The sequence below is a fragment of the Lampetra planeri genome, chromosome 14 (genome assembly GCF_965212315.1).
Source record: "Lampetra planeri chromosome 14, kcLamPlan1.2.h2, whole genome shotgun sequence".
Taxonomy (NCBI): Eukaryota; Metazoa; Chordata; class Hyperoartia; order Petromyzontiformes; family Petromyzontidae; genus Lampetra; species Lampetra planeri.
The window spans coordinates 5183991-5211495 of record NC_136120.1 but is presented as its reverse complement, the minus strand read 5'-3'; the positions used below and the strand labels follow the sequence as shown (position 1 = coordinate 5211495).

Genomic DNA, 27505 nt, shown 5'->3' with positions numbered 1-27505 from the left:
GCTTCCGTCTTCAGGTGGAACCGTCACAGCAAAATTGCTGTATCAAGTGAATCTATCTGTCATAAGACATGAGGGACATTGTCATTGACTATTTACCGGCTGGTTTTAAAGCACAGTCTTGGAAGTGGGAGGGGAATTGGAGGGAAATGCGAACAGAATTGTAGACGACTGTACAAGGGGAAACTGAAATAGTTCACGGTCAACGCCCTTACTGTTGGGCTGATTTGCATGAAGTCAGCAATTTACCTTTTCACAGATGCCTGTAGCCTTTGTGTGACATTTACAAGCATGCCACCGACTGTAAAATTTCCATTTAGACCTTGCGACGTGAACGTTTCCTTTCAGTAGGACAATTTGTACACTCTTGCCGTAGCGCGATATCCGATTCTGAAAATTATTGGTAAAAACTCATTGTAACAAATGTATAACACCTGTCCCTACTTAACTAAGGTTTCATGTTTATTTTTTTAAAGAGAACTGATATCATATATCACGTTAATAAAGTGAATAATTCAATAAAGAAGTCATAATTACATTTCCCTCGCAAAAATATATATTTATTTACGCACGTTTATCTGATTAGGAAAATTACTGAAGGTTTTTGTAAATTCACACGGAATGCCTCTCAGAACTGTGTGCTCCAATGCTGCATGTGTTGCCATTGAATTTGTTTAGTTCCATGCACTGAATTCTAAGCTGCTGATAAACAGGCCCGTCAACACAGCAAGAGCCACTGCCTTGCTGATCTGACATTATGCTCGGCTTGTCACACAGGTCGCCATGGTGGCAATATGTTAACTACCTCGCCTGGTATGCAGGAGGTCGTGGGTTCAGTCCCGGCCCTGCGACAGTGCCTGTATATTTGGGGTTTGCATGTCTCTCTCTCAGTGGTGGTGTGGATTTTCCTCCGGGTCCCCCCGGTTTTTCCCTCCACATGTAGAATCAACATGCGTTTCGAGTATCAAGTTGCTGTACATTGCCGCATGATAAGCCACCTCGTTGAGCTGTCATTTGTGGCCAGGTCGCTTCTGAAAAAGAGCTGCATAGTTCAGTGGGCCTTACTTGCTAAAATACTGGTAGGAACCACCTGGTTCCACCAGCCCACAGGGGCTATTGTGTCCGTCCGTCCATCGTGCAGGGAGGGGCTGGGTGGGGAGGGAGGGAGGGGCTGGGTTGGGAGGGTGGGGAGGGGCTGGGTTGGGAGGGTGGGGAGGGGCTGGGTGGGGAGGGTGGGGCTGGGTGGGGGGTGGGAGGGGTGGGGCTGGGTGGGGAGGGGCTGATCACCCCGTGGTGCCCTGATAAAACTCAACGTTTAACCTACTCACGCCGGCTTGTGCCCGCCCTCACAGTCGGCCATATTTGCGGAATACACCACGCCGCCGTTGACCCTGGCCATTGACCGAGCAACCCAACGTTCCTACTAGCTCCCTCCGCAGGAATGTGTTAAATAGTTTAGTTTCAATTTAAAAAAATGCTTAAACGAGACGCACAATGTAACAAGTCGCACATGTGCTCAAAGGGCTCGCCATGCCCCCCTGTTGCCGTGTATTTCTTTACGCAGCAGATTGTTACTTAGCACAGCTGCTTTGAAATTGCTTGGGTCATACAAATTGGCTTAGATGCATGTTCGTGCCAGCGCTGTTTGGGGAGCCAAAATTGCTTACCTTGTGTTGTTCGGTCGTTTAAACAAAAGGGGCACAGCAGGTATGATTGCATTTTATGCACTCTTAACAGTGTGTTGCATTTTATTTCTTTAGTAACGCGGTTTAATTCTTTTTGGATGGAAATATGTATTAATGCATATGCGGTGTGATATGTGTGCGCATGATGTAGTTTTGTTTTGTGTTAAGTGGCCAGATGGACTGTTTTTAGTACGCTTGCCACGAAGCCTGTTTGTATGTGTAGCGGGTTCCACAGAGGCGCACACTCGAACTTGGAGGCAACACGTTTATTCTTAATACAACGGGGTAAACCATATAACCACTGAACGGGATAACGATATAGAGTGGTAATAACCACGCATAACTACATCACAACTCGACGGGATAATGACTTAGGGTGGTGACCACCACGGTTAGCTACGTCACCACTGAACGGGATAACTATATACTCGGACCAGGTTGGCTAACTCCCTGCCTGGTCCACGATGCCGTGCGTGAATCCCGAAGACCGAAGACGTAGCCGGCGGATTCCATTCCCAGAGACGAACAGCCAAAATCGCTCTCGGGACTCGGCCTTTATGGGCTGCGGCGTGGCTAGGCACCGCCCTTGGCCACGCCCCCTTCCAGATCCTTCTCGGAGACTGGGCCCACATCACGTGTCTCTCTCACCTCCTCTTTGGCCCTCGTTACTACCTCATCCGGTCACGTGCTATCTCGGGTTCACCCAGACTACCATGTCCTCACCCGACCTCTCTCTCGCTGTCACCCGAACCATGCCCCCTAGGGGCCCTTCCGTTCCGTACTCATCCCAGTGCTAGAGACTCCACATCTACGATACTGGCGCTACACCACAGACACTATTCACGCCACTCCATATGGAATCCGTGATTTCTAATTCCATATCCACAAATTAATTTCCTTTTGGAATTAGTGAGCATGCTGATGACTATTGAAACAATGAAGAACCTGTGGAAGCATTCACAAGAGCAGGGCCTTGGTTTTTTCTGATCTAATTTCCCAAATTATAAATATTTAATCACCCAAAACCACAGTCATGAATTACAAATGTCACTTTATCCGCATGATTACTCTTTTCTTTCTTGCAAAAAAATCGATTAAAACCCCCTAACCTGGCTAAACGCTGCTGTAGTGCAATGGTGAGCAAACTGAACCTGTAATCCAGATATTCCTTGTTTGATCTTCCGACTTTACATTTCAAACAATGGAGAAAGTTTCTTAAACTCACCCCCCCACACCCTCCTCCTCTGTCCACCTGTCAGTATTCATGGATTGACCACATTCGATCAGCTCGTCGCATGTGGTGGTTGTAAAGTGTGGATACTCCCATCATCTTCCAAGACGTCTGGCCAGGGTGGAAAATTAGACCAAAATACTCTCGATGGACTCTTGGGCTTTCCAAGTGGACACTCTTCTACCAGCAGTGGTGTGAGGAAGCAATTGCAGGACCGGACCCTTGCCCATTATGTGGTTAAGTAATAGACATCTGATGAAACAAATGGCTCTTTTCATTGGTACATAATGGACATACATGTTATGCCACTGTTTGTACAAATACGTTATTTACAACATTGGTGTTGATGGTTATCCTCTGAGACATTGTCTTTATCCCAGTGAGTTTCTGCAGGTAAGCGTCTCCACAAATAAACAAGTACAAAGGTAGCAGGCCTGCTCCCAATCTTTCTACCCCTGCTTTTCATAACCGGTTTAGCTTATATTGATGGTTCATGCACACGTCGAAACTTGCTGTAACGGACTCACGTGTTGCCTTAATAATAAAAACAGATAGATAAGTACGAAGATGCACTTTAAACTTATGCAGACCTCTGTTGGTGAGACCTGCACTTGAAAGGACACTTAACAGTTTGTGCTCGACTTTGTGTTTTAGGTGACCCAAGACTTTTTTTCTGTACGTTTTTTTACTCAAAATTTGCCAATCTTGAACATGAACTGGGGCATGAAATCTGCCATTGGATAAATGGGAGGCTGCAGGCAGGTGTTTTTTTCCCTTTCCCTTGTTAAGGGTGCGTTCTAAATCTCATCTCGAGAACCGTCGGATGTTGCCACTCATCACATCGGGTGGCCCGTGAAAAATAGCCATGGTTGAGTCAGTAGCACAGGGCAAGGGCAAGCCATCCCTCAATGTCACGCCTTCGCTGGATATAGGTAGGGCAGCAACTCAGCACAGTTCTTCTTTGGCTATGGTGATAATTAATTAAAATGTATCCTATCTATATACTGGCCCCTGTCATAGGAGTGTGCAATTTTCACCATTGGACGAGGTCTACCAATGAATACCAACACCATCCAGTACTCGTGTGGAGATAATATACACTTTTGGCCTTTTTCACAGAACATTTGTTTTACTGACAAAATCATGTAAATTAATATGTTTACTTGCAACAGAGAGCTCATTGAGATGCAGCATTCGCCATTTCAAGGGAGGTCAGGTAATTGTCATAGTCGAGGAATTGTATATAATAATGGTTGCACGGTGGTGAGATGTTAACTACCTCGCCGGTTTCGATCCCAATCCTGACGCCTGCATTTTTGGAGTTTACATGTCTCTCTCCCTGTGATCGCGTGGATTTTTCTCTGGGTCCTCCGGGTTTTCCCTCTACATTTGGAAACATACTTTTAGAGTATTTGGTTGCTATACATTTCCACATGATAACCCACTTCGTTGAGCTATCATTTTGTGGCCAGGTCGCTTCAGAAAAAGAGCTATATAGCTCAACGGGCCTTACCTGGTAATATACAATTGTAAAAAAGTTACAGTAAAAATATTAATACACAATTCATTTGATAAGCAATTACAGTATGAATAAAGTCTGAACACAAAGGAATAACATCACATGAGGAAAGTAAAGAATACAAACACTGCATTTTAATAAACATTGCCTAAAAATAAAAGAAATCACGATGCAAGGCACCCGTTGGATTGCACGCATGCCTTTGGATTGCACCACTCTTCGATTTTACATTAACATGCTAATCTCTCACATTAACATAACCACTTCTGTGCCCTCGTCTAGGAGGCCGCTTTGGATTGCACCACTCTTCGATTTCACATTAACATGCTAATCTCTCACATTAACATAGCCACTTCCGTGCCCTCGTCGAGGAGGGCACTCTCCTATCTTACAGTTACATGCTAATTTCTCACATTAACATCACTAGCCCTGGCCACTTCTTTAAAAGGTTTGAAATGGGCTACACCCATTTCAAACCTTTTAAAACAGTCTGCCTCAGCAGCAGACCATGCTTTCCCACCTGATGACGAATGCTTGTGTTGCGCCCGAAACGTCGTGATTTATTTTATTTTTATATCTTCGTGACTTTACCGAAAGAACCAAAGAGTATGGATTCCTGCAGTCACGAAAGCTTCAAATCAAGATTGCCTACAAAAAAAGCAATTAAACCATTTTGAGAATTTTCTTTGAAAAGAAAATCACAAAATATTTTTAAAAAATATTCTTGCATGAATTATTGAGGTAAAATTCGATGATCGAGGTATTTTATTTCTGTGTAAACATTTTCTTAAATAGTTATCTCACCGTTGATGATGTTCACGCTTGTACCATGTGGTCCAGGAGCTTCCATATTTTATTTCCGCCATTCACAGATGGCGATAAAACTGACCTGAAGGATTGCAGACCAATTATTTCCTTATCGCACGTATGTACGCTGTTCACAAAGATCACTGGGAACAGAATAATGGGAAAACGTAGATGCCATACAACCACCTAAGCTTACTATCGACCACATGCATACCATGAAGCTGATTCTGGAAAAGAAGAATGAATATCAAATACCATTATGCCTGTCCTTTGTAGACTGCAAAGAAGCATTTAACTCAGTGTGAATTAATGCAGTTATACGATCTCTCACAAACCAAAGCCTAAATAAAATATCTTTAGAAATTATTAAAAAGAGCAGTAAACAACGGGTTTCATTCATAAAGTAACAAAGTACATATTAGCATTGGAGTCAGAAAAGCAGACATTCCTAAACCAATTTTATTCACGGCGACAGAAGATTTTTTTGCGAAATGTGAAGTACAGAAATACAGGCGTAAACATGCATGAAGTAAAATCTTAACCATTTAAGATTTGCTGATGACATAGACGGTATAACAACCAACTGGAAATAACCATATGGAATGGTTAATGTCTCGGCCTCGCTGTGCGCTGTGTTGCACCACTATCCGAGTAGTTAACCTCGCATTCAATGAACCTTCAGAGCCAGGGTATTTAATGAATAGAATGAGGTAAAACTGTGGGAAAACACAGCACAAAATACAGCATCTGGTAATACTTGCAACATCAATACAATTAATGAACACTGCAGCATCATAACATTGTCTTAGATAACATGAATCTCAATAATAGGTCCTGGATGGACCAGGCACATACATTAGCACTGAATAGCTATACAACAAGAGAATAAGCTACTGTGTTAAATAAGGTCACTTTGTGTAATCAACATACTGCAGCCCAAATGTACAGTGCTGCATATAACACTGAACTGTGGATGAGATACTTCTTCATCCTTGCTCTCAAGATTGCATTAAAGTTACATGGGCACAAGTCTGGCTTGACTTATCCAACTACAAATAACATTCAAAGTCATGCAAGTGGCAGGCTTCGTTGTTAACTCGGCCTCATATTTATCATACCAATTTAACAGCATTATAAAGGCATTTACAGCATTATAACGGGAATCCTAACATAACAGCATTCCCAGTAGTATAAGAACATAAACGAAATAGAATAATAGGGTTGTTTCCCTTTCTTTCTGGCAACAAAACTGAAACCTTTTTACAAGGATTCATGTCTGCATTAACCACAATACTTGCAGTCAAAATGCAAAAAAACCACTGACAATATATGCATTGTCTTTGAAACTGACTTTAAACTGAAACTGAACTTACAGACAATGCTTCTTAAAGTCACAATGAACAGATGCACCTGTCTTTACTGAGACGCTAATTATGCCTAAATTTTGTACTCTGTGTAATGGCTGATACCCCTTCCTCGTGGCTTAGAGAACCTTAAATCATAACTTCCTGGTCACGTGACCAACTCAACACCATATGAGGAAGTCCCTGTGTAAGCGCACCCCCATAGCTGCCGTGGGGCAGAACAGTTAAATAACCTAAAAATTAAGGCTGCAAAGTTGGTTCAAGATAATTGTGAGCGATCCCTCCCACTCAAAACCATCCAATTTAAATGTATGCACAGAACATGCCTCACCAACCAGAGGAGGGCAAAATTCTCCACCACCATTTCCCCAGACTGCCCCAGGTGCTCTAAAGATACCACCCAGACATACCTCCACGCCATTTGGTCATGCCCGGAGATCATTTAATTTTACTTACACACCACGAGGCATTTCAACAGAATATGTTCCACAAATATCTCACCCTCAATCTATTTCTCCCTCTGGGGCTTAAAACCCCCCCAGCATATCGAAGCCGCAGCATACCCTACTCCAGGCCATCAATATATTATTTAAACTGGAGGAATCCAATGAGCTATGAAACTCGTTTTCACAGATGTCCAGTACGTTCAGCGGGTCAGCAAGTAATATCACGGCAAGGGAATATCTACTAAGTAATTGGAAAGACCACGAACCCCCATCTCTGACACATTGATACTACTCGCTGTAAATACTATCAGCGATGGGAACACCTCAGCAATAAATTAAAAGGAAATGAGACAGAATTCGAGGCAATATGGGATCCTTTCCTCAACAGCCCCATCCACCTAGTCCCCCTCCCTGGAAGCCTCCCTAAGAGGATAGAACGAGACTGGAAATAGGAGAGGAAAAGTGAACTGCTCCTGAAAAGACAGACTAGCATCGAAGGGAGAGAACAGGTGTAAAGAGATTGAGAATAATGACCCCCCCCACCATCCCCGCACTTAGTTCTGGATTTTCTATTTTTTTTTCTCAACTCCTCCACCACCAATACCAGAAAATGCCCCCCTCTCACGTGACTACATATTCTACAGGGAGAATCACAATCCCAGAGGACACAATGCGCAGATCCACCCCGAGGTGTTTTCCAGCCTGTAATCTGGCGGACATGCAATGGGTTCAATAATAATTACATAAATTAATGTCACTGAAATATTGAAGATATTTGTTTGAGGATATGACAGGAAAACACATCGCACTATTTATCCCTTTTTGCAAATATTTAATGCAGGTGGTTCATGAGAGCAGGTTGGAGTGCTTTAGAAACACTGAAGTTGATCATGCAAATCAACAAACCAATCTGCCAACAAAGGATGTTATAATTATGGCTTAACATGTAGGCTTTCGCGACAGATATTATTCATAATAAAGGTTTTTTTTGTTACATCGCGATGTAACCCAAAAACCTTTATTTTGAATAATTATGGCTAATTACCTGATATGACATCACAAACAAGGACATTGACAAAGAAAATATGAAATCTCAAAAGGGCTCAAAAAGGCATGGGGAATTAAATGCTTTAAATTGCACTGAGATACAGCAAGAGGAACACGTGGTACGGAGAACATACGCATGCTGGAGACATCGTACTGACTGTTAATATATTTAAACTTTTTTCGCACCGTACATAACTAACTGTGCTATTCGGAGGTGCGAGGGAAGGACGACAAAAGTAAAGCGTGTTCTTGGGCAGAGCACATTGCGAGTCGGGGTGATGGCCAGTGGTCGACACTAAGAAAGGAGTGGCAGCCCCAGAGAGGCACATGTCCGTTGATACATCCACTGTGGAGAGCCACCGTCGACACCGAGTGATGAAATCAGCACCTGTGGTGTAGGAGCTAGATTGTTGCATTGGGGCAGGACTTCCTTCAGGCATGAATTGATACTGGTAGGAATCCACTGGTTCCACTAGCCCACAGGGGATTATTGTGTCCGTCCGTTCTGAAGGGAGGGGCTGGATGGGGAGGGAGGGGCTGGGTGGGGAGGGGAGGGGATGGAGGGGCTGGTCGGGGAGGGTGGGGAGGAGCTTGGTGGGGAGGGTGGGGCTGGGCTGGGTGGAGAGGGTGGGGCTGGGTGGGGGGTCGGAGGGGTGTGGTGGGGCTGTGTGGGGAGGGGCTGGTCACCCCGTGGTGCCCTTATAAAACTCAACGTTTAACCTACTCACGCCGGCTTGTGCCCGCCCTCACAGTCGGGCAATATTTGTGGAATACACAACGCCGCCGTTGACCCTAGCCATTGACCGAGCAACCCAACGTTCCTACCAGCTCCCTCCGCAGGAATGTGTTTATTACGGTTGATGACTCAACTAAGTAATATAATGTATTGGGAGGTTGTGTAATAAACACGTTTGAGTATTCGTGTTAAGCCACTTTTGAAAATGTGATGAGAGTCGTCAGGGATATAAAGACATTGAAGTGGCAAAGAGGGTAATTCCATCATTGTATTGAGTTCATAAGTTATATGTTGATAAGGAGCAGTAGCTATCACCTATACTTCTCACTGTCTTCTGTGCACTGATTGCAGCAATTGTGTTAAGCTGCCCTAGATGTTTTACATGCAGACATGTACCGTTAAACATTGATAATGTTCACCCATAGTGTATCCATCTCAGATGTTAGGGAGCTGGTCTCTTTGTCATGTAACTTAACTTCGACCTCCATCAGACACCAAGTTCAAGCTAAGCCTCAGGGCACATGACCCAAAATAAAATAAGAACATGAACTTTGTCTTTTTATTACAAACCGTTAAGCGAAGTGACCATTATGGTGTCTGTGGGATTTGCCTTGACAATTACATTTGGATTATGTTTTCACATCTGATTATGTTCTCTCCATGTATAAGCTATCAAAACAGTTACGCAACACGTATGAAATGAGGATTTCTACAGAGAGTGTGCTGTGCATATGGTTGCTGGGGGTGGGGGGTGCCATGTATAAGGGCTGTGAAAGTCGTGCCACCTTCCTGTGCGTTTAACACGTACAGTGAGGGAAAAAAGTATTTGATCCCCTGCTGATTTTGCACGTTTGCCCACTGACAAAGAAATGATCAGTCTATAATTTTAATGGTAGGTTTATTTGAAAAGTGAGAGACAGAATAACAACAACACAAAATCCAGAAAAACGCATGTCAAAAATGTTATAAATAGATTTGAATTTTAATGAGGGAAATAAATATTTGAGCCCTCTGCAAAACATGACTTAGTACTTGGTGGCAAAACCCTAGTTGGCAATCACAGAGGTCAGACATTTCTTGTAGTTGGCCACCAGGTTTGCACACATCTCAGGAGGGATTTTGTCCCACTCCTTTTTGCAGATCTTCTCCAAGTCATTAAGGTTTCGAGGCTGACGTTTGGCAACTCGAACCTTCAGCTCCCTCCACAGATTTTCTAGGGGATTAAGGTCTGGAGACTGGCTAGGCCACTTCAGGACCTTAATGTGCTTCTTCTTGAGCCACTCCTTTGTTGCCTTGGCCGTGTGTTTTGGGTCATTGTCATACCCATCCACGACCAATTTTCAATGCCCTGGCTGAGGGAAGGATGTTCTCACCCAAGATTTGACGGTACATGGCCCCGTCCATCGTCTCTTTTATGCGGTGAAGTTGTCCTGTCCCCTTAGCAGAAAAACACCCCCAAAGCATAATGTTTCCACCTCCATGTTTGACGGTGGGGATGGTGTTCTTGGGGTCATAGGCAGCATTCCTCCTCCTCCAAAAACAGCGAGTTTAGTTGATGCCAAAGAGCTCTATTTTGGTCTCATCTGGCCACAACACTTTCACTCAGTTGTCCTCTGAATCATTCAGATGTTCATTGGCAAACTTCAGACGGGCATGTATATCTGCTTTCTTGAGCAGGTGGACCTTGCGGGCGCTGCAGGATTTCAGTCCTTCACGGCGTAGTGTGTTACCAACTGTTTTCTTGGTGACTATGGTCCCAGCTGCCTTGATATCATTGACAAGATCCTCCCGTGTAGTTCTGGGCTGATTCCTCACCGTTCTCATGATCATTGCAACTCCACGAGGTGAGATCTTGTATGGAGCCCCAGGCCGAGGGAGATTGACAGTTCTTTTGTGTTTCTTCCATTTGCGAATAATCGCACCAACTGTTGTCACCTTCTCACCAAGCTGCTTGGCGATGGTCTTGTAGCCCATTCCAGCCTTGTGTAGTTCTACAATCTTGTCCCTGACATCCTTGGAGAGCTCTTTGGTCTTGGCCATGGTGGAGAGTTTGGAATCTGATTGATTGATTGCTTCTGTGAACAGGAGTCTTTTATACAGGTAACAAGCTGAGATTAGGAGCACTCCCTTTAAGAGTGTGCTCCTAATCTCAGCTCGTTACCTGTATAAAAGACACATGGGAGCCAGAAATCTTTCTGATTGAGAGAGGGTCAAATACTTATTTCCCTCATTAAAATGCAAATCAATTTATAACATTTTTGACATGCGTTTTTCTGGATTTTGTTGTTATTTTGTCTCTCACTGTTCAAATAAACCTACCATTAAAATTATAGATTGATCATTTCTTTGTCAGTGGGCAAAAGTACAAAATCAGCAGGGGATCAAATACTTTTTCCCTCACTGTATGACTTACCTGGCCTCATCACACCTTCCTGTGTGATGAGGCTCGGTAATGCCGTTGCATTGACACATGCTGCTCTGCACCTGTGACTCACAGTGTCGCCAAATGATGAGTAATGAGGATAAATAAACGTGACCATGAATAACTGTCAAATATTTACAACTTTCTGAGGGTCTCAACTCAGAAACACACTCGTTGCATATTCAAAAAAATCTTACATCACAATATGAGCCTTGCTTCCGGTGGTTACTACAATCTAAAATACTCAATTAGGAATTGACAAAGCATCTCAAACAGGGCCATCTTTAAAAAAAAACCAATGTTGAGCCTCATTGAGACTTGTATTATTATATATCCCATATAGATCCTCAATCCTATCCCTGACCACCAATCCTATCCCTGACCACCAATCTCTTAAATGTAAGGTACATGTGTATATGTGTTTCTGTTTTTATTGCAACACAACGCGAGCCCGGTAGAATCCGCCCATCGCAAACTGAGGGGAACAAAAACTCCACGAACAGAAAATCCTGACCTTACCCGCACCCCCTCCGTAGGACGAGGGACCACCTGGTCCCAAACTCCCGTTCCCGCCCCCCATGTGTGTACGTGTGTTTAATTAAGTCCGTCATCTGGTTGACAGACTCAAGAAAGCTGGGTGGAATTTGAGGCTCTTGGGATTCAAAGTTGAGGAACTGCAGGTGGAAGATTGAGTGCTCTGGCAATTGACTTGACATTTCTCAGAATCACAACCCTGGAGTTGATGCCTCCTTTATTTTTTTATGATGGTAAATTAACAGTTATCACTCCAGGTGGCGCTATAAGTGGGGAAATAAAAACAATTCCCACCTTGAAATATGGCATGACGGAAATTGAAAATCTTTCCTTTTTTATAATATCGTGGGGATTTCGTTCATTAGCATGGCTAACTTGCAGACATGTGGTATCAATTGTGATTTTTTTTTTATCCTTAAAACATTTATGCTTACGAGTAGGTTTTTAACGACTTTTGTTTTTGAGACGTAAAATGGTGATTGAGATAAAAATAACTACACATTTGGGGTGTATACATTTTTATTCAAAGTGCTCATTGAAACATATATTATTGTGCATCATGTTCTGCCATTAACTTCAAACGTTATCAGTCTATGGATGATATGTATTTAGCAAATGTTATATTCAAGTCTTAAGTTTAATTTGTTTAACTGGTGAGGACTCGAGAGACCTAAACAGTCAAATTTTTTAAATCACAAAAAAACAAAGCAAACTAAAAACAAAACACCATCACATGAGCAATCAAAAATATTGCAAACATGAATTAATGTAAAATCAAAAGCTGAATGTTAAATTCTCTGCATTGCAATTGACTTGGGCAGATTACCTCCAGGCTGATGATAGCACAAATTCTAAAACGTAGCTGCATAAACATTAAGCACATGTTGGTTGATCATATGACTAATATGTAAGCAAACCAGGAAATATGTAAAACGAAATTGCAAGTGAAATTAGAACGAATTGACAGTTGATCATCAAGTTGTGATTTCGGTGGTAGAGTAACCAAGAGCATTTTTGAAGCAAAAGAATACCTGCTGTTTGGGGCATGAAAAGCGAATGATTGAGACCGACGTGAGTGGTTTTCTCCGTGGTAAAATGCACTTTGTGCTGTGGAATATTTAAAACGTTGAGGACTCTTACTTTACCCCCTCCGGGTGGCACCCTGGCTTTTTTGGGGCAGCGGGCCTGCTGCTCCCCATCTTACTACCACCTGCATTATAGAACCCGGTTGAGCTCACGTTGTTCGAGCACGTGACACGACGTGATGTAACGCCCCCCCCCCCCCCCCCGCGTTGCTTTATTAAAAAAGAAAAACAGTTAAGGATTATATTCTTGGTTCTTTCGATAAAGTCACGTAGAAGGAAAATTATAAAAGAATAAAATATGAAACAATAAAAATTCTAACGACGTTTCGACTGCAAAACAAGCCATCATCATCCGGTGTGAAATCCACAGCAGGAAAAAATTGTGCATTTCACACCTGATGATGATTGCTTGTTTTGCAGTCGAAACGTCGTGAGAATTTTTATTGTTTTATATTTTTATTATTTTATTATTTCCCTTCTACGTGACTTTACCGAAAGAACCAATAATATGAATCCCTGCAGTCACGAAAGCTTTAAATCAAAAGTTAAGGATTATTTAACGATTTTTTTTCATTGAGGTAAGCACACAAGCCAGGTACAAAGCACCCAGTGGTTTCTGGGGAAGAGGGGCGGACAGAAAAACCACGAAGGAGGAGGGGAACTTTCTGGTGCTCGGTGCTCACCCTGAGGGGGGTTATTCCGAGGGGTCGTGAGGATTCTGATTCTGAACAAACTTTGGATAGTGAAGGGACTGAGTCAAACATTATATATTACCATACATTTGAACTCACCTTTATTTACTTGTTCGCACGGCATCAGGTAATATTCAAGATGCACCCTCCGTGTTTAATCCTTGCTTAATATTATGCATTCTCTTGAAATATTCTCTTGTTTTTTTTACAGTGAAAACGCTTATTTATAAAATACAGCTTTTTGTTGAATATTGTACTTTAATGTTCAGAAAAAACAAATCCCCATTATTTAAAATGTAAACGTAATTAATCGCGTGTAAAAGGTTTAAATCCATGTCAATACTCGGGTTCGATGTTTCCACGATCCAGTGTTCTCCACTGCATGATGAGTCTTTCCATTTCAAAATCCCCTGCTGAGCTCCTGACCCTATCCCACGTGGGCTCCGCACACTTTTCTCCGTCATTGTAAAAGATATTGGCCATCTGTCTTTGACACAGATCTCGGTGCTTTGAGCAAGAAAGATGGATGTCTGCTTGCATCCAAATTGCTTTGATGATATTGCTCGTCTGCCCGGGCAATTCTGGCATTTGAATTCATCTTTGGTACCTGTTATGCCAAATCCCGCAGGGCTGAGTTGCTAATGAAAGCTCAAAACTTTCGATGGAGTTATACTTCCTAGCCTGAACTGAAGGCAATGCAGTCCATATCCAGGATAATGCACTTGCATATTTTTTTTATTGCCGTACCTATTCCAAAAGCACTCTCATGTCTGTCTGTGTATTTAATTTATGAATGATGAATTTTCACTTACTGAATGGGGTTTTATTGTTTAACCCGGGTGTGCCAGGAATTCAGCTGCATAAGGTGTACTATGGCTGGGGAATTCCTGAAGGAATCATATCCAATTCCGAGGATTCCACTAGGTTTTTTCACAATACAATCCTCGTCCTCCACGGCATGATATTAATTTTCACAATATGACGATGATCACGTAATCAGTTTCTCATAACAATAATTTTATTTCACAATTTTATGTTCTAATTTTTGCGCTCTGTTGTACTTCCAGTACAAATAAAGATTATTGAAAGGTTTTTCTACTTTAGTTCGCTCAAAGAAAGCTTACCCTGAGTATTTAAATTACTGCAACTTTACAAACTATAGAGCGTTCAACACACAAGCTGTGAGTTATGCTGGAATTAATCAAATAATTACCTGCACTGTGGATATGATGAGGTCATTTAACCACCATTTCCATCAATTACTCTGGAAAACATTTTGCAAAGCACTAACTTTGTTGTGCTTTCGTGAGTTAAAAAATAATTAATGAATTAACCAATTACTGGGGAAAAATATATGAGCTTCCATAATGAATTCATCATGATATTTTTCAAAATATGTGATTATCATACACCGTATACGATGCATTGAATTATTGCCATACGACAGTAACCTTATAAAATGACTGGAGACATTGTGATTCTTCTTCGGGTGGTTCCCACCTTGAAATCTACATGAATTTGAATATGATTCTAGCAGGGATTCTGCCATGAAAAGTGTGTAAATTGATTTAATTCTTTATCACTTACATTTGCAAATCTAGCTCGGCTAAGCTTCGGCTATGTACAGCTTAGCTTGGCTCAGCTTCGCCACGTCCAGCCAGCCATAATGGAAATTCAGGCTGAATCGTGCAGCTATATTCGCAGTAGAAATGCATTGCGTATTCATAGCGTGTGGACTTGGCCCGATTCCACCCCAATTCCAGCAAGGCATTCAGGCAAGAAGGGGTTGGCCCATGGGGCCTCGACTGTCTATTGTAGGCTGGCCCGGGCACAGTCCTTACCAATACCCATTCTCGGCCAGGGATCCATGGAACAGCTAGAGCGAAGGCTTGATATACTTGTAGCTGTTCCATCCATATACTCGGTTAGATAGTTGGTTGTTCGCTTTTTAGCCTAGGTCATCCTGATTGAATATCACTGCATTATTGGCCGAATCGGGCCAATTCTGCATGCTTGTCATTGGCAGGTGGGCCGAGTGGTCGTAGCAGTGGTCTCAGTTGTAAGTCCGAGTAGTTCCACTGGTAGTCTTGATGACCCCAGTGGTAGTCTCCTGATCCCAGTGTTCTTAGTGGTCGTCAGGATGGTGCCGGTTGACTGGGTGGTCATCCTGAGATGACTGTGTAATACGCTTCAATGTCGGTTCTGGTCAGTACTGGGTTGCTACAATGCTGGGCAATACCAGCCCAGCCGTATCAAACAGATACGCCATTGAATCCAATAGCCGATGCTTTATATTTACATTGCAAATTCCACTTTGGATGGCCAGACCCCACAGTCATTGACCTCTTGCCTGACCCCACAGTCCCTGCCCTCTTGCCTAGGCTCCATGCAGAATGCCATGCCAGGCCCAAACCGTAATTCTACAATTATGTCAATCACATAGTCCTGCTCAGAAATGTATTAGATTCTAAAAATAGAGTTGTAATTTCAGGCTATAAATTGTGAAAATCTCCCAGTTGTAATGCACGCAAGCTCACACACACTTCCATTGTGTTTGCTGTTAATTAAAAACGATCGTCAGTTCAGAACGTAATGGTGGTCGCACACATCTTATTGACATTTTCACTTAATTGTCTCTGCGAGGGGAGTGTGCACGTTTTTAGTTGCTGTGCAGCAGCAAATCCAGGAAAGTCTCCTCTACGTGACCATGACATAGATATACGGCCCTACTCACTATGCCGTGCGGTTAGCTTAACTCCCGCTGCCAGAGCAAATGCGTGCAACTTGTAAGACGAACACGCGCACGCCTGTTCATGCTGCCGTATGTATGGTGATGCAATCTATAGTGACCCTGAAACAGACGCTACATTCTCCCCAAACCGTGGCCCATCACCACCACTCGCCATGCGTCCACGAAGGAGACACTCATAAGCAACCGAGTTCAAGTGTATTCTGCCTGGTGGAGGCTTTCAGCGGTCGCCCACTGCAATCTCCGTTTGTCCTGCAATCTTGTACTAAGTTTCGGCTGCGTTGGGTAAGTAAATTGAGGTGACCAGGGGGAAGGCATCAATCAGGTTTTCCTATCAAGCTGAGTTAGATTTAGATTGTATCTATTTCAGCAGGAAGGGCCCAATGCACTGTTAGGCTCATGGGCGTCCTGCGACGACAGTACATATGTTTGGCAGTACAGATCTTAGTTGACGTTGTTAAGGTTTTCACTAGACACGAGGGTAATGTAACCCAGTGCCAACACGTATTGAATTAAATGTACGGTGCTTGTTTATTTATTTACCTCTTTACTTTGCACGTTTTCTTCGCAAACCCTGGAGGGGAGGGGGGGAGCACGCTGCATTGAAATTTTCCCAAAATTCAAAGCTGGCGTGTGCTACTTACTATGCTCCTGGCACGTGAAAGGATAAAACGCACACACACGTGTGGTTCTTCGTGCAAAGATAATCGTCACATTTTCTCCGAGCGCTTCTTTAGATTAGCTTTCCAAGAAGGCAGTGATGCATGTCACCCAAACGATTGCAAGCACACACATGCACACAAATGTATAGAGCTCATTAAATCCATATTCATGATTATATATGCATAACCCAAAATGAGCAACAGCTCATGGTTGAGGAGTTCAGGCGTTTATAATTATACGTTTGCTCGTGTGATTTTCTCCATAGCATGTTAAGTAGTTTTTTGCTGGGGTTTATTTTTAAATATTTATGTATGGTTGATGGTGATGATTGTAGATTGATGGGGGGGGGGGGGACTGGTTACAGGGTAGGAGATGACAAACATAGTAGTGGTAAATGTGCTTATAGTGATGATCTTATTGTAACACAAAAATTATAATGTTAAATGAAATAATAGATCCACTTGTACAGTGCTGCACAGCCTAGTATTCATGAATGACTATCATGCTAGTGGGGAAAGTGGTGGCACAGTGGTTAGCGCACTTCCACTGTGAACCTGGTGTCAGTGGCGAATGAAATCTGAACCTATCCTGGGAGCACCCCCTACCATCCGCCCCCACCCCCTACCATCCGTCCCCACCCCCGACCATCTGCACCCCCATCACATCAACCCATACTGACCAGCCTGGTGAAGTAGGGGCACACTACCTCCACAACAAACATGGTGTGGGGGAGGGTCTCTATTGAGTGAATTGACAAAGGAAAGCAAAACCAAAAATACCAATTTTCATAACATAATTCAAAAATACAGTAATGTATTTCGTATTAGAGTTGACTGATTATTTTTCAATTAAACCAGATAAGAGCCCTTTGAGATCCATGATACCTGTTACAAAGGAGATCCTGGTGACTTCAGATATATTTTTTGTAATTGATTTAAAGATTTTATTTTCATGGTATACAATGCCTATTACTGAGATCCCCACGCAAGTGTCTCATTAATTAGCTGAAAACACCTTTATATATACAGGCCCGCAGAACTTTGGCAGTTGTTGGTGGCGGCTGATTGAATGGCTGCCTTCCTGCTCGTATGTGATTCCCTGTGTCCCTGAGTCGTTCTTTCTCTACGAGAGTGAACGAGTAATGCTCGCGTCACAGGTTGAAGTTATTACTTAACATCCACTCCACACCAGACGAGTGCAATTTTATAATTTTCCTTGAAATTTCATGCACATTACTCCATGCGAGAACTGGCTCTATGAGAAGCTCGCCGAAATACCCTTCCGTGTGCAGGCAGAAGCAGACGCTAGCCCAGCATCAAGTGCCGACGATGCAGTGAAGCGCCAGCTGAGCAAAGACTCCATCCTGTCGCTGTACGCGTCCCAGCCTCCGCCGCCCGCCACAGCTGCTGTCAACTCTCAGGGTGAATGGTTGAATGCACATGCATGACTGGGTGGTTTCTACAAGTAATTATTTTTACCACCTAAAAATCAGTCGGTTGATTATAATGGCTTTGACTCACGTTTGGGGGTCATACGTTCAAATTCCACTCGGTGGTCAACTCCGATTTTCACTTATCGAGGAATGAAAAAAAATGAGGTACGGTAATACCTGCTGTTGGTGTTGGGTGTGCAGTGGGAAGCGGCAGTGGCCTGCGGAGGTCTTGATCCAACAGTTGATTGATGTTGGCTGATAATGATGAAAATGTCTCGAAGTCAAACGAAATAAGGGCAAGGGATTCATGACGCTTCGGATAGTCCAATATACAATTATTTTTTAACCATTGACATGCTACATTTAATTCATCCTAAACTTAGATTTAAATTCTATGGAATAACTATTACCAAAACACTAAACTGCGATTTACAATTCACAGTAAAAACATTGCACATGTTCCTACAGTTTATTCTGACTCACTTACCATCATCACCTTTTCAATTGTGGAAGGCTTATAAATTAGCTACATTTGAAAGTAAATTTGATCAATCTCGCAGTGAATTCAAGCCCAATGTCACGGACTTACTGATTGCACCCATCTACCATGCACTCTGCAAGTCACAACATTGCGGCCTCTCATCTTCATGATATAATAATTCGTATTAATGAGTAAAAAGTGGATATTTAATGATTTTTTTTACGAACCTTTCCGGCATATCACAATATCAGGATTTGAGAGGATTCATTGTACCATGTTTCTGGGAAATTTCACAGTGGTTATCCTATGGAGATATTGGTTCTTGGCATAGGATCATGGATTTTCCACAACCAATTTAGGGGCTGCTAATGGAAATGAAGAACCATGCAAAACTCACTTGAACATGGGGGCACGTACGTAAAATAATTATTATTCTCACACGCCTTATTTGGACAGCATAAAAAAAACAATGGGCTGGAGCTCATGGCATTATTATCTGTGACAATTTAATTTTTATTTTTTGCAGGTGTTTTTGGTTACGGCCAGCCAGGCATGGCATTCCCGGGACCTGCTGGAGTGTACTCTGCCCAAGCAATTTCTGGTGTCGGTGTTGGGGGTGGAGGTGTGGGGATGCCACCAGGAGTGCCTCCGCCGGGCTGCACAAGCGCAGTGGGAAATCCGAACCCAAATCCCATGCAATGGGGCCTTGGTCAGGTGAGTAGAGTGACATTACTGTTCGTGACTCCATACTACCTCCCTTATCCCTTCATATTTTACTTATTTTTCTTCTTAACAACATCATATAAAACTTCCCCTGTAATTGTGTTTGTACACGGAATACATCTTATCAGTATTAGCATCACCGTGCACCCTTGGAACACTGCGTGTTATCTATTGTTTGAGACGAGATTAGAACACAAGATAGGCAGTGCTGATCTGGCCCCAAGATTGGTGCTGCAATAAAATTGTTCTTCGGAGAGTGGCCAGCCAAGCATTTGGTGTTAATTCCTCGTCAGATCCACCCACAGTTCAGTAGCCCAGTTAATGCCTCTTGCCAAATAAATCAGCGTGCAAGGGTAGGAGCTCTGGATGTGATACGTTTAAGGCATCTCATCATTTTTATAGGACGGGGCAGGCAAATGAGCCTCCCATGCACTCATCCTGCATTTCACAATTCACATTTGTAATATTTAACACATTTAAGTTGCGGAAATTTGCATGTCTTTGAGTAACTCAACGTTTTTTTTCATATTTTAATTTTGTTAAATTAAGTGATATGTTATCATGGTTAAATGCCATATGCTGGCTTTGTATAAAAATAACTACGTCGGCATTTTCGTTACAAATGAGCATTATTTTAGGTTGAATTAACAATATCCCATTGGAAGAATAAAGGGATGAATCTTGAGTGGCTACTGTTAAATGTGAATACATTTTTCTTGATTAACAGCCGGCGGTTATGTCACCTGCATCAATTGGTGGGATTATTCATTGGAATGACTCGTATGATGCAAATTGGCCACAACAAAATTGATACAAAAGGAAAATTCCATGTCAGCTTGACCAATAATCCAGAAGTGGAACACCTGAGCGATCAGAATTTCTTGAAATAAAAAGCAAGAGATCCCTACTTATTTCTTCAAACACAACCACATTGTCAGTTCTCTGTGACACTTCAAATTGTGGATTTCAAAAAATAACTCTCGACTGGTTTTTAAATATCCATTACATTTCTTTAAACTAGAGCCTTGAAATGTTCCGCTATTTTTTATCTAATCGTATTATAAATCTATTCAGAATTATGATGGCTGTTATACTGACTCAAATTTTAAATTACAAAGTTCATTTCTTTTATTTTACATGCCTATAATTTTAAATGCATGGGACCCAAGTTCAAAAAGTACATTTTATCAGCATGGGTCACTTTGCCCAAATTAATGTATTACAGATGGTTTTGAGGATAACATTTAAAAAATGTGCCTATCTTCTTGAACATGTTGTGTGTGGGACTTAATTGGTGATATAGAGAGTGAATGAAAATGACCAAATTTCACCCGAAATGTCTTTAATATGGTATTAAACTGTTACGTGTTTAAGGGTGTTACTCAACTCCGTCATAGAATATATATTTATAAATGCTCATTTTAGTTTATTGAAACGAGTTTATATATGTTCAATTTTATCAGATGAGCAACCCCGTGTGCTTTTCTAGACATTAGTGAAAGTCCTAATGGATTACTTTACTTGCATAAAGAGACACAACTTTAGATTCACCAAGATATGCTGTTGACCTTCTTATCCTGTAAGTTCTGGTGCGTTGGTGCAGGACACTATGTTCACAGGGAAACTAGCTTATATCCCTTCTTGTTGGCTATTTACATCTGTTTTTTTCTTCAGAGAATCTACATGAACAGCATGCTGTTATTCTAAACTTTAAATAATATTGCCATCTGCTATTTATCTTAAAGCTATGTACCTTCCATTTCGGTGTTTTTTGACCATCGGAGTGTAAAGAACCCTTCAATGTGAGGAAAACTTTAGAGTGCAACGAATCTGAATTAATCTGCATTTATTCTAATCTGGAATGAAACAATAATGTGAATCCTAAATTGTAAAACGTTGTGGCGCAGCCAATTATGATTCATTCAGTGGCATGGGATATTAAGGGCCAGTTATGTACATAAATTGGATAGTAAAACCCGTTAAAATCCACAAGTTCATCATTAATGAATAATAAACATCAATGTGGCATTGATAAAGTAGGCTTGGTTTCATATGGGGGTGTAATTAAAAAAATACATGATCTTCATAAAATCAAAGTGCATCATTAAAAAAAATATATTGCATAGTTGATTAACACCTTTGAAACATTTCCAGTTAGTTAATAACCTATTAAAGACACTCCAGGAGGAATGTGGTAATTTTTGTTAATTCTCTACATCACCAAGGTCAGCTCATGAAGATTGGTGCATTCATGCAATTGTCTTCAAATGACAGTTTTTTGTTACAACTATTGTCGTGAGTATGACATTTAGTAGATCATGCTTTTCAGAAACCCATTCAAAAGTGACCCATTTTCTCTACAAAAGATGCATGTTTTATCATGGGCCTCATACTTTTTCAATTACGAGCATGCAAATTATTGCAAACATAGTCATAATATTCTAGACATTTAACATTTGTATTTTTAACTGCTAGATCCTTTTATACTTTATGCATAAAGATCCGGTAAAAATTAGTCAATATACAAAATACTCAGAATTTAGTTTGATTACAAAGCACTTATATGGTGATATAAAGACACGCCTTTTAAGGACCATATTTTGGTCTAAAGATTATCGAAGAGGTCTAATTTTGCCAATGTTAATATTTCATAAGTATGTTAATGAAAATCTTAAGATTGCCAGATATGGACCTCTGCTGCCTTTGACATCCAATAGCCCATAATGAGTTTGTGCAACACCAAGTAAGTCACAATCAACTCCTGATCAACTCAATGTAAATTGGGCTATATAAAATGTATTGTTTATCTACTTAGAATGGGGTTTAAGATTCAGAATGAGGTCATCATTATTACTTGGAACGAAAAAGAGAATACGTGACATACAGTCAATTGTTACACCAAGGGAAAATTCAACAATTACATTTGCTTGCGGGCGTTCGTTGTCTTGTGGCCACTGAGTCATTGGCCCTGGACAAGCGAGGAACAGCTACTAATAGAACCAGGGTGCTTGTAAATATATTTTTCTCTTTTTTACAAGCATAATTTATTCACAACCCGGCAGTCTGCCTACAGGGTAATCGAGAGTTACATGTAGATGCATGTTTTAGATTGAAAAAGAATACAATCTAATGTTGAACTATTTTCATAGGAATTTCTCAATCGACTCTCAACACATTTCAGAAGTGTCCCGATTTGGATGTTTGCCTTGTATATTTTTGAGTGTTTTAGTATTTTTATGACATGTAAAAAACTATTCTATTGTATCACAATTTTAACAATGTGCATGAAATGGCAACTTTTACTTAAACTATTTGTCTTGTCATTTTGTATTCAAGTGCTAATTGCGGTGTGGGGTGGGTGGAGAGATAGGGTGGGTGGGGGGCGGATCCCTTCTGCCCTGTTCTCCCAGCACACACACGAGAGAGAGAGATATGCCTCTTAAACTCACAAGCTTCACATTTCAAGTTATTCTCAAAAGACAGACACGACACAAACGCTGCTCAGACATCGTAACGGAGCTCTTGCTCGCCGGAATGCCCACGTCCGCTGCTGCCCTCTCTCCCGCCCGCAGATGACGGAGCAGATGAGTGGGCTGGGCCTCGTTCCAGCCGGTGTCATGGTTGGGGACGTTCTCGCCTGGCCCCCGGGTGCCAGTGGAGGCCCAGGCTGCCCCGCGCCTCCCGCAGCTGGCCGCACGCTGAGCACCCAGCTCTGGAAGTGACGGCGCCTTCCTATTACCCTTCCCCCCCTCACTCTTAGCCGCCTTCTCTACCTGTTATCTCTCCCGCCCACCTTTGAGCGGTGCAGCACAAAATGTTCATGCAATAAGCGCCACGTCTGCGGTCCATAACACGAAATAAGCTTGAGTGCAAAAAGCAAGTGGGGGGAGGGCGCGGGGAGGGGACATCTGGAAACTAAAGTATTAAATGTGTTCAGCTGAAAGTGATACCGTTTCCCGAAGTATAGTTGCATTGTTGGTGATAGCAGCTAGTAGTTTGAGTCATTTCCCTCACTACCGAGCAAGTTTACACAAGGTTAAATGGTTGGATTCATGCAGGCCTATGATATTTTCTGTCGGGAGTTAGCTGTCAGTCAGATCGCATACGATATCATGAGCAAGAACACTTAATTTTTTACGGGTCTTGTAGGCAAGAATTACCCCATCAGATAGTGTCTAACGACCCCTTTGAAATAAAGCAAAAATGTATTTCAAAGGAATCCCACTTGCAATAAAATCTATAAATACATCCGATTTTATTAATTTGTGCAATTAAACAATGGTGATGGCAGTGATGATGAGAATAAAAATAAGCTACATTACTGCCACTGCACTGAAACGCAATGAAAAGATAAACTGAGAAAATAAGCACATCATAAGCTGCTATTCACGTCTGAGCTCACGATCAGAATTTTTCAAAGTCTTTTTCTCCCATTCTCCTAAATTCAAGCTTTTTGCGTATTGTACAATGTAAGTTCAGGTGTCAATTGGTGTTTAAAAAGCTTAATTGTTTTCGTTTGAGAACTGGTGCTCTATGGGTTGTGTGCTCAAGGTGCTATCTCCCATCTGTCATCACTGATGACGTTTAGCCATACATACCTTAACACTGAGCCACCCGCTGGGCAGACTGGAAGGTGTAGTGTTGTGTTGCTGTATGGTAAACTCTTCGCTTGCACGTCCTTCCCAAACACTACAGACCAGGTTTGTGTGTGTTTTTTTGTCCACCGGTGACGTGAATCCAAGCTGACATTAACCTCTTGCGATAACGTTTGCATAAAGCAAATCCCGTAAACTGATGGGCGACTCGTAAACTCGAAAAGCTGTTATTTGGAATTGTATTCGTGAACTATTGGATTGCTGCGATTGAACATTTTTACCCATAATTCTTCTTTGTGCCATTGCTTAAATAGAAGCAGAATGTGTGTCGTAGCAGAACAAAAAACACCGCTTAAACACAATCGGTTAAATTATTACTACGATGTATTGTACAGTGGTGTTTTTTCGGTGTCGTACAAGATCACTGTGGAATAACGCATAATGCATTTCAAGGTTCTGGTTAACACGATGTATCATACGTTGCATATCATTGAAAATAAAACCCAAGTGTGGCAATGATCAAAGGTAAAAGTATAAACAGAATTTGAGAGTGAACCACAGAAGGGGAGAGTATCACCAAAGCTTCTGGTCAGCCTTCCAGTCAGCGAACACACTCCCAGAATGAATGCATTTAACGAGGTCCATCATGTTACCATCCTCTGAATCAAAGCTAATGTATATTTTATGTTTGTTTTTTGCATCGTGTAAAGTTGAAGTGGTCTCTTAATTCTACTAATTTCGTCTTGGTTTTGGTGCATACATGGAGTATTGCAGCATACATGGAGTATTGCATATATATATAGCACCTACTGATTTTACTGCCAAATCAGAGTAGTTTGTGTAGATGTGTGTAAGCTATAACAGGGTAGAAACGCATACGGATAAAAACACTAGCAGTTAGTACAATGTCAATGCTCATTGGTTGCTTACGTCTATAGATTTGCATTCCCGTTGTTAAGGGCCAATAGAACAATAAACAGTCACTTAATTGATAGAATAAACCAGTTTGTCATTATAACGTCTGTTTTTGTTGTGTTACTATTATATGAGCTACCTATTATCTGTGTGCTGTACATATAGGCCTACATGAGCTGTCGCCTATATTTAATTATTCCAGAAATCGTCACTTTTATCTCTCAAGTTTTTGGTGCTGCCACTGCAACCTGGTTTCTACGCTGCCGACGTCTTGGGCCATAGAAGTGCTCAGCTTGTCAGCCGATGATGAATAATAATCACCCCAGCCGATTTCCACTCCCCCGCTGGAATGGGGTCAGTTGAGTTGAGGTAGGCGGCAGTGCGGTGCACCTCTTCAATTCCTGTTAATATCAAGCAATGCAGATGTAGAGTGAGGCAGAACATTCTGTCAGCGTTTCTCGCCTTTCACTTACACCTTTTGCTTGATAACATAACATTGCTTTTACATGCTAAAATGTTAAACAGATTGGTTTGTTCGCCTCTTTCCAATGTCATCCCGTCTTCCCAAGATTGTTTTTCTTCCGTCCTCTTACCTCGTATCCCTCATCTTTCTCCCCACCTTAGCCCGTTTCCATGTAGACACTGTGCGTGGCCCCAGGTTGCTCTTGGCGTATTGCACTCATGTAACTCAATTAACTTACTCGGCTTTCGAAAGCACAATTTTTTTGCAAATCTTTTATTTGCATTTGTGTTGCGAGTTTGCACTGACATTAAAGAAGGGCACTGCATTGTGTATCTATGTAATATCTGTGTTTTACGTAGTTTTTTTTTATTGGCCTTGTTAATGGTGAAGAATTCAGCCTTTGTTTCCTTGAACATCAAGATGGGAGTATTGCATGAGATTTGTCTCGGCTGTACCGAACCATAGGGGTGAGATACGTACGAGTGGCTAACGTACTGCAAAGATTCCAGTGTAACTGCGTTCAATGTTGGCCACAACGCCAACGTTTCAAGTCAAGTTTGTGCTGAAGTGAGTTCCTCAGAGGGATTCTCCCATTTGAAACCCAAACAGGTATCACGAGTAACAACAAACATGATGTCTTGTTGTGGTGCTGCCCTGCCAACGTCCTGTGTGCTAATTCAGAAACAAATGTGAAGAGTGTTCACCCCTATGGACGCGCACCATGTATAAACACTCTTGCGTTGAATATACTGTGATTTATGTTTTGTTTCATATTGACCATTCTTCCTTTAACAGCCATTCGGCTGTACACCTTGTGACATGTGCTTCAGATATATATTCCATGTGGTATTCTTGGTTTGATTCGTTATTCACTTATATAAGTAATCGTCATACTCAGGAAGGCTGATGTGCAACCATTATTAAATGTTAGAAATTGTATTATCTTCAGTTTTATCAATACAATGGTTAACGGTCCAATATTGAGACCCTCTGTTAGATTGGAAAACATAGCCATTTGCACTTAGCATCATTCAGCACATGGCAAGAATGTCCCATTCCATCAGTATAACTCAGCCCAAAGTATGCCGCATTGCAATAGTGAGTTGGTGTGTGCATATCACAGCTGCTTGTGCATTATATCAGTGAAACATTGTCCAGAAAAAAACGTGTCAAATAAAGTGTGGTGTTCTCTCGGCTCTGCGCATGCCTTTGTGCATATTTGTGTACGTGTGGAGAGCGGTGGCGCAGCGGTTAGGGTGCTGCGGTACAAGCCCAGCGACCAGAGTTCGATTTCTGCTCGCGGTCAACACCAGTGACGATTATTTGAACCGGTCCTAGGCCTCCCCCATGTGTACCTGGTGGGGTGTGTAAACATCGCCGCTGGGGAGGTGGCTAGGCGTGGTGCTGGCCACCCACCACCTCGTATACCATACCGCTATTCATAGGTGCTTGCTAACCACTTGCCCCAAAGGTCAGTTAAGGCTATACGAGGGGGTCTTTGTTGTGAGTACTTGACTGTGTGTGTGGCTAGAACTGCACTTGCCCCAAAAATCAGTTAAGACTTTTCAGGGGGTCATTGTCTTTGTTGTGAGTACATGTGTACATGGCTAACATCAGTGGCAAGTAGTATCAACACTTTTTCTGGGCCTCCCCTATGCCTACTCAGCCTCGAGTGCGTAGAGTTCCTGGTGCAATTTTTTTTGCCAAATCGCAGCGGAATCAAAAAGCCGTTCAGCAAGGCCATTTCCTCAAATTACAGACCTATTTCTCCATGCCTCGGTCACGTGAAAGGAAAAGTACAGCCTCTGCATGTGTGGCGTGTAACGATTCTTCAGTGTGTCTCTTAAAATTGATTCTTATGCTCACATTGAATTGTGTAAAAAAACTATTTTAAATGTATACATTGCACGCAAATCATA

General features: G+C 42.0%; 1 protein-coding gene across 1 annotated transcript in view; it reads left to right on the top strand.

Annotated features, from left to right (window-relative positions):
• Nucleotides 1–26782, top strand: part of LOC144722329 (stromal membrane-associated protein 1-like) — a 150054-nt gene extending 123272 nt beyond the window's left edge. The window contains exons 8-10 of the mRNA XM_078600498.1: nt 18269–18398; nt 19417–19604; nt 23186–26782. Coding sequence (XP_078456624.1) covers nt 18269–18398; nt 19417–19604; nt 23186–23335 — 468 coding nt within the window. The 3' untranslated portion in view covers nt 23336–26782. The remainder of the gene's footprint in view (nt 1–18268; nt 18399–19416; nt 19605–23185) is intronic.
• The last annotated feature ends 723 nt before the right edge of the window (nt 26783–27505 follow it).